At 40.9% G+C, this 12,704-nt stretch overlaps 1 protein-coding gene across 3 annotated transcripts; it reads left to right on the top strand.

Moving 5' to 3' along the window:
- Positions 1-765: 765 nt before the first annotated feature.
- Positions 766-8,763, top strand: LOC135626817 (double-stranded RNA-binding protein 6-like). Of its 3 annotated transcripts, XR_010492444.1 has the most exons (5): positions 766-1,011; positions 3,069-3,288; positions 7,322-8,416; positions 8,504-8,551; positions 8,628-8,763. XR_010492444.1 is itself a non-coding variant. In XM_065132464.1 (3 exons), exons 1-3 carry the CDS (start codon positions 766-768, stop codon positions 8,257-8,259), a joined length of 1,404 nt encoding a protein of 467 aa, XP_064988536.1. In that variant the 3' UTR covers positions 8,260-8,437. The 3 variants fall into 3 exon arrangements, 1 of the variants encoding a protein (XP_064988536.1); XR_010492443.1 differs by having other exon boundaries at positions 8,504-8,763; XM_065132464.1 differs by lacking the exons at positions 8,504-8,551; positions 8,628-8,763 and having other exon boundaries at positions 7,322-8,437.
- The last annotated feature ends 3,941 nt before the right edge of the window (positions 8,764-12,704 follow it).

Below are 12,704 nucleotides of genomic sequence, written 5' to 3'. Positions count from 1 at the left end.
GTGCTCATGCAAAGCCAATTTTTGTTTAATTTCGAACTCACAAACCAATATTTGATTTCTCTTTACCAAAACACTATTATTAATTTTTATCTTGTTTATTGCATTCGAGCAACAAAAGGAAGGTTGACGTACATAAACAAACGCTTCAAGTGACTCCTCTGTTCCCAGTCACATCTTACGACAACAATGTATCCCCACCAAGCTATCTGCAGCTTGAATTCGCACTTCACATCTCACCCCTCCCTATCATTATTTATATGCAGTTTAATTTTATCATTTAATTAATTTTTAATTATTTATTTGCCTAACAATTGATATATATATATATATATATATATATATATATATATATATATATATATATATATATATATATAGCTATGAGAGAGAGAGAGGTTTTGGGAAAAATGGTAAGCGTTTTAGTTGCTTTTCGTCTTAGATGCGCGCAAGACGAGTTGATCTCTCTGTTCTGTTCCACTACGACCAGGAGAGAGAGGGAGAGGGGAAAACCCTATTAGGAGGCGTCGCGACGGAGCGCTAGATTCCGGCGGGATCCCCTGGAAAACGCAGGAGGAGGTGACTTTGCTCATCGGTGGCGGCGCCGCGCGGATCCGGATCTTGTCCGGCGGCGTCGGCCAAGTTTGGCCGGGAGGGACAGAGGTGCTGCTGGAGAAGGGGTGGGAGGCTGGATCTTGCGTCGTGTCCGCCATCGGAGGGTGATATCTTCCCGTGGGGCTCCTTGGGAGTGCGGGAGCGTGGGCGAGGATGTATAAGAACCAGCTGCAGGAGCTAGCGCAGCGGAGCTGCTTCAACTTGCCGTCGTACACGTGCATACGCGAGGGGCCGGACCACGCGCCGAGGTTCAAGGCGGCCGTGAACTTCAACGGCGAGGTGTTCGAGAGCCCGAGCTTCTGCACCACGCTGCGGCAGGCGGAGCACTCGGCGGCGGAGGTGGCTCTCGCCGCCCTATCCCACCGCGGTCCCTCCCACTCCCTCGCCGCTCGGATCCTGGTCAGTACCCGGTGGCTTACCCCCTCCTCCCCTCTTTCTCTCGTCAATCCATACACCAAACCATAAAAAAATCGATTTTTTTTCTTCGTCCTCACCTCACAAAATTAGGTGAAAAAAGTTCATGTTTTTCCCTTCCGTGTTTTGCACTTCCGTTCTATTTTGCAGCTTCATAAAGTTGTTTTTTTAAGCAATCATTGTTATATTGAGTAGGAACTTCAATTAATCGATAAAGTAACTTTTGGGGAAAAAAAATCAAAATTGTGAAGAAGAAGAAGAAGAAGAAGAAGATTCTTTCTTCTTCATTTGTTTCCGTTAGACCGAACAAAAATTGGTTCTTTAGGGACAAATGAAGAAAGAAAAGAAAGGGATATTTTTTTCTAGGTAATGAATTGACTCGCTTTCTTCTTCTTCTTCGTTCCTTCGTTTGGTTCGGGTTTTAGTTAAGGCAAGCTTCGTCGGCACGGCGACGGAGTCATCGTCCTTTGAATAATCCCCTTTTGTTCTCGCTTACCACAGACCACTTGTTTTACTTCTACGAACCTTATCTACCTGTCTGGATTCTTGCGCGTGGTTCTCCGTTAGGGTTTTGCGTTGTTAAACTAGTCCAAACATAACGATCAAAGACTTTTTGGAAACCCCAGGTAAAGGTGCGTTTTTGTCACGAAACATCACCGTGCTTCTCAGCCAGCGTCTCGGGTTTCGTGTCTTGTTATTATATTCGTCTCAATCTTTGTCTTATAGGTTTACCGACCTGTATGTGGTATATAATAATCAGCTGTTCTGGCTCCAGTTTAATCTTTTATTCCAACCGATGTCTAGTTTTGATGTACTAATAACTTTGTTAATTCTGCTGTATGAATGCTGACTCTGCTTTTGATTGTCTGTACGAGTCTGTCGTCGATTCATGTGTATAGAAATAAGTGACGATTAAAGGGGCTAACCTTTTGAGATAATGGTGGGAACATGAGACTTGTGGTTTTGAATTTTGGTTGCCGCACCTAAACACACCACGGGGGCATGCAAGTGGATTGCAGCTACCAAGTGGGAAGAAGGTCGACAAATTGTCTTTTGGTCAACGGCTCTGTAGGTAGAATTATTGTGGATCTGGTGATTATTGTCAAAATTGTTTCTGTAGCAGCTTTGAACCTTTAAAATGATTAGAAGCTTTTGTTATCCTTTATTGTTTTTCAGGCGAAGAACAATAAATATGATTAAAGGTGATTATTTTTCTCATCATGTCTTGCAAACATTAAAGGTGATTAAAGGCAGAAGAACACCGAACACGATAGAATAAGCATTGCAATAACTTTATTTGTGCTTAGCAAAATTCTGGGTTTCAACTTGCCAACCTACCACATGGATTGTAGAAGCCTTCATCTTCTTGGTGAAGCCTTTTCCACTAAGATTCCAAGTTCAGAAGGTTCCATGGATGGGATTAAGTTCATGATTAAGCTATAATATATCATGAGTCTTAGCTAATGTTGTAACTTATATTTAGGAAACACATTGTATTCTCTGTTGTACCTTTTATCCCCTTTGTTATACTCTCGATAGCACCAAGTAATGCAGGTCAGTGTTGGTACTTCTTAGTGTCTGCTCTAGGAAACTGCATACCTGAGTTTCCTAGGTTTTGGCCAGATCAATCGAGTGCCTTTCATCTGCAGAATTATAAATATTAGTATCGCAAATTGCTTTAGCTGTAATTGTATCACGTCTACCTTTGTTTTGCTGCTGTAACTGTGCTTGTATCATGTATATCTTTTTGTTTTGCATCAGTATGATTTAGGCTCTAATATATGCTTATGCAGTCCGTTGACTGTGGTCATCATTAAATAAGATATCACACCAACTCAAAGTGTACGAACTTGAGCTCTCTCTTGAGTAGGCTTGTGTGGCAGTCAATATAACTCTGTAGCATAGACAATATGTGGCCTTCCAACCTGTTACTAGTGCCAAAGATACAGCATAAATGAAAGCTTTTCAGATGAACTTATCCTTTCTAAATTCTGTTAAATAATCTTCATGAATTTTTGGTATTGATTATGATGTCTTAACAGGATGAGACAGGGGTTTATAAGAACCTCATGCAGGAAATTTCCCAGAGAGTTGGGGCACCTTTGCCATCATATACCTCGGTGCGTTCAGGTCTGGGACACCTGCCTGTCTTTACATGCACAGTGGAACTTGCTGGAATCACGTTTACGGGCGAACCTGCTAAGAACAAGAAGCAGGCAGAAAAAAATGCTGCTTTGGCAGCATGGTCATCATTGAAACGATGTGAGTCACTAACATGTTATTGCTGGCATGCTTACAATGATATAGATTTGCTTGTTATGTGAATCCTCAATTGCATTCTTGATGGGGAGATTAGATGCTCTTTTAGAGAACTGAAACTAGTAAGAAGCCAAAGATATGGAAGACACGATAAGCATAAGTGTAACTCAAAACTTCTTAAATGACTAATTATATGTGATTATTTGCAAATAAAAACACTTATTTATCTAAAGAGGTTAGTTTGGAATTTCATGAGTTATATTGTTAGCCATTGAAGAAATTTGTTCTAGTAATATTTAGAAAAATAAAAGAAGAAAGAATAAAAAGCAATGATTTAAAAAGGCGCTCGGGCGCGAGGCCCGAGCGCCTCGCTTTATTTCCAGGCGGCGCGCTTCAAAGAGGCGCTCGCCTGAGCCCAGGCGCCGGGCGCTTCGGGCGAGCGCCTGGGTTAAACCAGGTGACCAAACCAGCGGTTTAGGTCTGGTTCGGTCTCCGGTGCTTTAGTTGGTTCAATCGAACCAACTAAAGCACCGATATCAGCGCGACTTCCCTAACCCTAACCCTGCTCGCTGCCGCTATCACCGCTCGCTGTTGCCGTTGCCACTGTTGCCGCTCACCGCGATCGCTGCCGCTGCTCGCTTTTACCGTTGCTGCTGCTACTGTCGCCGCTCGTCGCTCCCGCTCCCGCTGCTCGCTGCTACCACTGCCGCTGCCACTGTTGCCGCTCGCCGTTGTTGCTACCGCTGCCACTCCCACTTTTCTCAGCACCCTCGGTCTTTCCTTACACTCTTCTCTTCTCTTTCGTTTCTCCTCTTTTGAAATCGAAAGTACACTATTAACAGTATACAGTATAATACTATTATTTTGATTTTAATATTATTAATTTTTAGCGTCTCACTTCGCTCGAGCGAGCGCTTGGGCGAGTGCCTAGTGCCTCGGGCGTTTTTGGACCGTGGCGCCTTTTGGCGCTTAGCGCTTTTTAAATCACTGATAAAAAGAAAAATGAACTTTCTTGATGCTCTTAGTTGATGCTTGTATTTTTGTCCTTTTCTAAGGCAAGGTGTTTAATTTCGAATATCAAAACATGTGTCGGTCCATGGCCAAACCAAACCAATATGGATCTGATCCATTTTGTAAAGGCATACCAACCCATGGTACATAGGAACATATTGAGGTACAAGGGGGCAAGAGGCAACAAAGAAGCTGACAAGGGTGGAGGCGACAGTCGACAGAGAAAAAGAGGATGAGGTAGTGTCGGCAGTGTCACACCCTGGTACGAATTGACTCATACGTCGAGAAAATCGTATCGTGCGTGAACCCCTCTTCAAAAATCTATTGTACAGAGTTGTATATATATTTTTTTCTTAATATAATCTCATAAATAATTATCTTATTTATCAGACTTAACTATCACCTCATCTTCGATACTCCCTCAATAGTCACTCCAGTTGGTTCGCAAACTTGAAACTATCATCATACTATCTTGAAACAATCTACACTGTAATTTGCGGAAGTAATTTTGGGTGAGCATAAATGCTTAGTGGGGAATACTTATCAAATAAAATAATAACAATAACATATTGATTAAATGTCATAATGAATTAATTGTACATATGATATGTGTCATATAACAATGAATAAGAGTACAAAATCATATGAGTAATTAGGGATCATGCGTAGATCATAAGAATACATGCAATATGCTTTCATGCAATATTATCTATAAATATAGTCAGTCATACATGTGCACTTCACAAAGATTCGACATTCAAGTCGAATATCTAATGAATACTTCTCTCAATAACAGATGGAGAATGACCATATAATAAGTCTTATAATTGCCACATGCGCTAATACAACATAATATGTACAAAATTCAATTATCTATACATATTATCATCAATATCCAAGCAAAGTTGGACACCTGAAGGTGCGCTCTCCCAATAGCATATAGTAAGGTTTTACTCCAACGGGATGAGGTCATCTTCCATGATAGAGAACTCATATTGCACTCCCAATAGCAGCTGGGGTAATGTCCCTCATTTACCAAAGTAGAGACACATTCTTTCCAACATCAAATGGATGAATCATCTAGCTACCATGTCTGATAGCCTGCTAATCCCCGAAGGGAATCACCCTCCAATATATTGGCTCTCTTGTAATTGACAAGGATTATCCAGGTCCTTTTATCATATCAGAACCACATATCATCTTATAACATGTCATCATTCATCATTATCATTGTATGATTATGTCATCGTACCATCAGCTCACTCAATCAGGTACTTAACCACAAGACAACAAATCATATTGGGAGGATGATATAGGGGATTCGATCCAGTGGGTGCTACTCGTTGCATGATGGGCCCGAAGCTCCTATCATGTAGGGCACAATTACATGGATATCTCACATCTAACCTAAGTAGATTATTCATCTGTCTGTCAATCATGCATCAAATATGCATGTGCATATGCAAGATTCCATAAATGCATCAATAGGGATGTAGGAACATCGATCACTTACGATGCATCAAACATGTACATGCATTTATGAGATAACATAGATTTATCAGTAGGAATGTAAGTCAATAGTGCAAGTATCACTTGAGCATGATATGTGCTTCAAAATGACCAAGAGGAAAATCCACAGTGTGACTTCATGTTAGATTGTAAATCTTGTGCATGCAAGTGGGATGGCCCTGCAGTTGGTCATACATCCCATAATGGATCACACCCTAAAATTAGACCTTAAAGTTCCACAAATAAAAGTGTAGGTGGGGACAACATGAGAAACACCATATACTAAGGGGAACTAACAAGTGCATTGATGATAGCAATATGATAGTCCATTTGACAATGATGTGTATGATCATGTGTACTAAACTATAGAAGGTGTACAACAGCATCCTTGTAATATAATGGCTGAAAGATAGTTTCTGGAAAGCCTACCTTTACTTTCAAGAAATCCTAGAATGCAGAATTACATTAGTCTTGATGTCAAAACATAAGTGCCCAACTGCTACACAAGGGGCATGCTCACTAGGCTGCACTCTTTTAGGATTGTAGTGGACAAAGGCCAGCCAAGGTTATGGTAGTTTGCAGCTTGGTGAATGACTATAATGCACATAATTGACTGTACAAAGAGAGTGGAAGATATCACTTCCAAAGGCCATGGTGGAGGCAAGACTTAGTGGCTGCTCAGATGCTGTGTTCATAGCCTTGTGCAAGAATAAGAGATACTATTTGAAGGAAGCAGGAAGAGCACGGACCAAGGGAGACATGATTTCCTTTAGGGTGTATGGTGCACAAGTGTTGCCTGTGCATGTCCAAGATCATATGTTGTGGATGAGTTGGGACACATGCCCGCTCCACCAAGTGGGGCATTATTATCCTGGTATCATCGCCAGGTCAAGGTCCTATGCCGGCAGCCAGGGAACAGGGCTACCATAATAACATGCCTGCTGATCTACCCTTCGCAGGGGTGCTGTATGGCTGTCGATCTACCCTTTTAGGGCTGTTGTATGGCTGCGTGCAGTCACAACAGCATTCCTTTTGCTGACCAATGATGATGAGAAGAAACTTGAGGAACTCGACAGAAAGAAAGATTCAGATTGCCACTAGGTTTCTTGGATCAGTACTTGTCATGCAAAATAGATGATACTAAAGAAAACACAATCTTTTCTACGTTATACCGATCTATATCGGGAGAGGATCAACGAGATAGAGTGGGGATGGTGGCAGACAATGCTAGGTGAATCACACACGTGAGAGAGGCATTGGGAGGGGTTAGGGTTTTGATTAAGGTAAATCCTAAAGAAAATTAAAAGGAATCAAACTTACTGTCCATCCAGGCCCATTACTAGGCTTAGACTAAGGGGTAAGTCTTGCTTCACAAGTGGATCCAGCTGCAGCTGGATTTCAGGACTTCTGAAATTGATTCTGTCAAATTTGTTAATATTGCTGATCTTCTTCAGTTATTATCTTCTGCTGCTGGTAAATGTTCAAATTTTCTAATACCATCTTCATGAATATGCAGTGGCGAAGGAAGCAGCAAGCTCGTCAACTGAACAAAACAATGATGAGCAGGAACAGATCACGATTGCTCGAGCTCTCCTCAATTACCGCCTCAAGGAAAAAATAGCTATGGCGAACAACCCCCATGCAACTCCTTTCCCAAAGAAGTTCCCAGTTCAGCTAGATAAAAAACCAGCTTCACTTCAATCTCCTCTATCTGTATCGAAGATCCTTCCTCTCATCAGACAAAACTCTATTCCAAGAGGTCGTGCAACCTCTCGTGGAATAAATGATGGAGCTCATTCATCATTCCAAGAGAACCACAATGAGCGGCCCCAGAACTTCCCTGTTGCTGCAGCAGCACCATATTTTCCAGTTAGGCCCTTCGGTCGGCCTTGCCATGGCATGGCACCCCCTGTGACAATAAGGACAGCTGTGCCAGTCTTTTCAGCCCCCCCACTTCCACCACCACCATCACAGGTATGCCAACAACGTCTGCCTGTTATTGGTCACACACAGATCCGCATGGCATCCCCAGTCCGCATCAGACAGTCCGTGCCAGTCTTTTCTGCTCCACCACCACTCCCACCTGTAACTTCAGTGATCCCAGTTCGGGTGAAGGAACCCTTGCCGGTTGTCTCACCCCCTTCATCGGACAAGGTTCTTGTGCCAGTTATCGCATCAGCATTACCTGTTAAGGTAAAAGAATCAGTGCCAGTTGCTACGGCATCTCTCTCAGTGAATGAACAGTCACCTGTTACTGCACCAGCTGTTCCAGTTCTAGTAAAGGAACCATTGTCCTCAATTCAGACACATGAGCCTTCAACCTCGCCCCTGGCCTGCCCAGCAGTGAAGCCGTCGAGTCAGATAGAGGACTTTGTGGATGGTCGTGATGCAAAGGATCTGGAAGAATCTGAATCGACAGCGATGGAGAGCTTGAAACGATTGGATATCTGTTGAATTCAGAGATCCTCTTCGCTCATGTTTTGGTCATCATGCTTCTAAGTTAATTTTTCTTTGATGTATTGCTATTAGGATTTTAGAGAGGCCACGCTACTAGAATCTTAGCTCTACAGACGCCAATCTCAAACTTGAGGCCAATTCACTTGATATGAAGGTGTGCATTCAGTCGATCTTACTTTCTGTAGTTTATCTAAATGTTCATAATTGTCCTTCAGCAGCTGAAGCTCATCTACTCTTTCAGTATCCTATCGATGAGAAGTTTTAACGCTTCTGTTCTTATCAACTACTGGTAAGCAATTGCAGTCCGAATGCAGTGCTCCCCAACTCAGATAAGTTGTGAGACCTGTTTCTTGCTTGTGTAACAGGGATGATTTGGCATGCTGTAGTGGAGTTGGTACAGTGAGTAGTAGCTCGTAAGGTGATATGTCCATCTTCTCAGACCTTAGAATCATTTTGTCTTCCATAGTTGGTAAATATTGCAGATGTATTATGTGTTTTTCAGCAGTGTTTGCATCAGTTGGATGTTGTTTTAACCACATTTCTTTGACAAAATAGAATCACCATGCAAGAAATGGTGCCATGTCAGTGATTCTGCATGATATTAAAACTCTGCAAGGATCAGAGGAATTGATAGGCTGAGTTTTCCCAACTAAAAGTCGAAAGAGCTTCATTTACCAAGTATCTACCACTGTATCTTAATAAAAAGCGGAGGTAAATATATGTGGAAACTGATCAATGCTGCATTTACTTCAGAATCACAAGTCCATACTATTCCTGAGAAGGAAACCAAATGTCTTGGCATGAGCTGCAGTCATGAACCGGCAATTGAGTGGTTTTGTTGTACTGGAAAATGCAGTTCAGGCCAACTCTTCATTTTGCAACCACAAAAACTATAATAATCAAGACTCGTAGTTAATTAATATTGGTAATTGATAGGAAGTTGAATGTTAGTCAATATTCATCTAACATGACTATCACATGCCAAGGAGAGACTATTGAAGACGATTAGAGGTTGTCTTCCTATAGGCTGTTTCATGAAATATTTTATCATTTACGATCAGTTATAAAAGTTCATCTTCAACACAATAAAAATGAGATTTTTTTTTATTACTCGCATCTATAATCATGTACTTGGGTGTTAGAGGGATTAGATCAAAAAAATTTATTTGACCTTGATTTTTGTGCATGTGACATCTCGAGAGCTTGATATTTTAACCTCGGAAGCACATCAGACAATCCTACACATATGGGTCTGGATCATGTTGGGTTGACCAGGACGTCAACGATCTCATCCCTCAATATTTTTCATACTAGAAGGAGGACCCAATGATTATTTGTCAATGCACTCTATAAACCCTTGAGTGAAAAGTCTTTACCCTCTAACCCACTGTACTTTTACCCAATGGGGCTGTAGCTACCCTTTTCGTACATGAGTGCATCTACCTTGTTGTAGATATTGATGTGACACTAGCATCGATTTAATAACTTGAGTCTCTCACCCCGAGGGATGACCCTAATCCTCTTGCTCATTCCCATTGAAGTATTCTTAAATCTCACTCAACAAGTGCAGACGCTAACAGACATGATACATGTCATTGCTCTGCTTTTACCCCCAATTAACCCAACATACGATGCCACCAGCTCAGCCGTCATCACCAACTCCACCCCAATCGGCATCGACACCCATCGAGGTTCCCTAACCTAACGTGGTGCTAATATTCTAGGAATGCTCGAGGCTCGTTGAACTATCGATCAAGGGGGCACTTTAATCCCCAATTGTGGGATTCCACGGACTATACCATCATTTTACCCTATCTAAATTCGAGATTTAGTTTATAGAGTCGATGGGGGATTCCTTGTTGATCCGACTACAACAAATGGTATACAGTTTATATGATATTAGATGAATGAGGGACTGTAGATATACGATAATTAAGGATAGATAAGTTTAATGGAGTGGATTCTCCTATATTGTCTAGGGACTACGGTATAGTGATATAGTATACCCGTAGTTAATAAGTTAAGTGAATTGTTATAAGATATGATAATTTACTAAGTCAGAAGAAATTCTAGCAGGTATAACTCACGATTAGCTTTATATTGGGCTTAAAGGGTTGCACAGTTGAGACGAGTAGAGGTTCGAATATGAAATATCTATTGAAGCCCATATCTTATATTTATTGAATTTTATAGATATGATTCAATAAGAGTCGATAAAATATTATTGAGTAGTTGAGTAGTTAGATGAAGATCCAATACCCAATAGGACATGATCCATTATAGTTAAGTTACAAGGACCTTTATAAATATATATGAGGGAACTAAAAGGGCATATACTGATAGAAGATAAGATTTCCCCAACTATATGAGGAAATATCTCTATTCTGTTGAGGAAAATTTTCTATTCTATTAAGGGAAATCTGACACATTTTCATTTCTTCAATAAAGCTTCACATTTTCAATAAATCTTCTTTAATAATTGTTCTTATCTTCTATTATTTTCATCATATACTAGACCCTTTTTTACTACTATCTTATTTTAAGGGTCGGCTCACGTGGTGTGCATGGAGAGGAACCGGCTCATGTGGTGTGCATGGAGAGGAAGATTATGCAATGATTTGAGGAGCGTCTTCGTCGTATCTATCATGTGGATCACTACTAGAGAGGATGATAGTTAACCTCATTCATTTACTCCGATAGATCTGAGACTTTATAAGGATATACGATCTCCCTATGTAACAAATCTCACTTGACACGTGTGATTTTGGTTTTGTGTTTTGGTTTGCGCACCAATCTTCACACTAAAATGAGAATCTTTTTCTTTGGGAAATCTGAGGTTTTTTTTTCTTTTCTTCTACTGTATATGTGATGCTCTGTCTAGGTTTCCCAATGAACCTACCATTCACATAAGGCGAGGAGGTGGAAACCCAACCCCTCTTTATGTTGGGAAGCCCAACCCCCACCTTCACTTGAGGTGGGGAGGTCGAAAAACCTGACCCTTGCCTTTGCTTGAGATAGGAAGGTCGAGAAACCTAATCCCTGCCTCCTTACACCGAGGTGTGGAGGTTGAGAAGCCTGATCCTATCTTCGTCGGAGATGGGGAGGTTGGGAAACCCAACCCTCACTTCATCAAGGCATGGAGGTCAAGAAACCCGACCCCCACATTTACGAAAGATGGGAAGATCAGAATCACCACCAGCACTACTCGAGCACGATGAACTAAACATGCCACTAAGTCAATGGATCGAAAAGGTATAAACTTGATGTGTCGGATAAACTAGACATCACACTTTGGACCCCTCTTGTGAGAGCCTCGAATCATGCCTAAGGAGAGGAACAAATAATAAGGAGTGTATCATCAACCAATCTTCATATGATACATGACCACCATGTGGTGTTCGGGGTAGAAGGAGAGGACAAAATCTACCCTCCACCTATCCACCCACGTAGGCAAGGATCGAAAGTATATGATTATGGTTAGCCCTTCAAGTTACCCTCGTAGATAAGAGGCCAAGAGGAGGCGATTAGATGCTACCTCTCTTTCGAATATTTCATGAAACATTCTATCACCTCGAGATCTCGATGTTTCCACCTTGAAAGTACCTCGGATAATCATATTTATATAAGCTCAGATCACGATGGGTTGACTAAGATGTCAACGACCTTTTATCTCTTCTTAATTTCTTATTTAACTGTAAATCATAATTAGATTCCTCGTATCATAAATACCAGATCAATTTCGTTATCATTTATAATAGCCTAACCCAACCCAATAGGATAATTATTTTATTAAATTATTGAGACTAAATTATTAATCTAAAATGCGTAAGTTCAATTTAACCATACTAAACCAATGAAACCTTACTAGTAAATTGAAATATAATTAAACCGAAAGTGTTACGATGGCAATCTATACTTCCACAAAGTTGGACAGATGCTTTTATGGTGGGGAAAGCAGTTGTTGTTGGAACTCAACTAAGCAGTGCCTTGGCGAGTCACTGACAGCAGAATCAGAGAAGACATCTCAATTCAATGCAGTGCTCTGCTTGCTGACCTTTGTCCGGAATTAGCAACCTGATCTCAAACATCCTACATAACGAAGACAAGACAATCTCTTTCTACGACTTAGCCTTAGATTTTAGATTTTGTTGATATCACCTTGGTTTAAGATTCATGGACCTGTTCACAATCGTTAGAACGCTTATGTTGATCTCATATTTATTTGATGTATGTATTTTCTCTTCAATAATTTCCTACTTTATCCATTCTACAAACGAGGAATTATTTGTTTTGAAGAAGACTATATAATTTGATACCTATAATGTTTTAGTTCCTTTACTCATCAATATTCATATCAATACTCATAATATGAAAACCAAGGACTTATAGGTCCTCTTTCTAGCGTCAATTGATAAGTCATCATTTGTCATTATTGGCATGAG

The sequence above is a fragment of the Musa acuminata genome, chromosome BXJ2-11, assembly GCF_036884655.1.
Source record: "Musa acuminata AAA Group cultivar baxijiao chromosome BXJ2-11, Cavendish_Baxijiao_AAA, whole genome shotgun sequence".
NCBI lineage: Eukaryota > Viridiplantae > Streptophyta > Magnoliopsida > Zingiberales > Musaceae > Musa > Musa acuminata.
This window is presented reverse-complemented; position numbering and strand designations above follow the sequence as displayed.

Bases quoted from the DNA above. Each gene is read 5' to 3' on its own strand.
- LOC135626817 (XM_065132464.1), top strand. From the start codon at position 766: ATGTATAAGAACCAGCTGCAGGAGCTAGCGCAGCGGAGCTGCTTCAAC. The intron at 1,012-3,068 runs GTCAGTACCCGG...ATGTCTTAACAG, and splicing joins CCCTCGCCGCTCGGATCCTG to GATGAGACAGGGGTTTATAA. The intron at 3,289-7,321 runs GTGAGTCACTAA...ATGAATATGCAG, and splicing joins ATGGTCATCATTGAAACGAT to TGGCGAAGGAAGCAGCAAGC.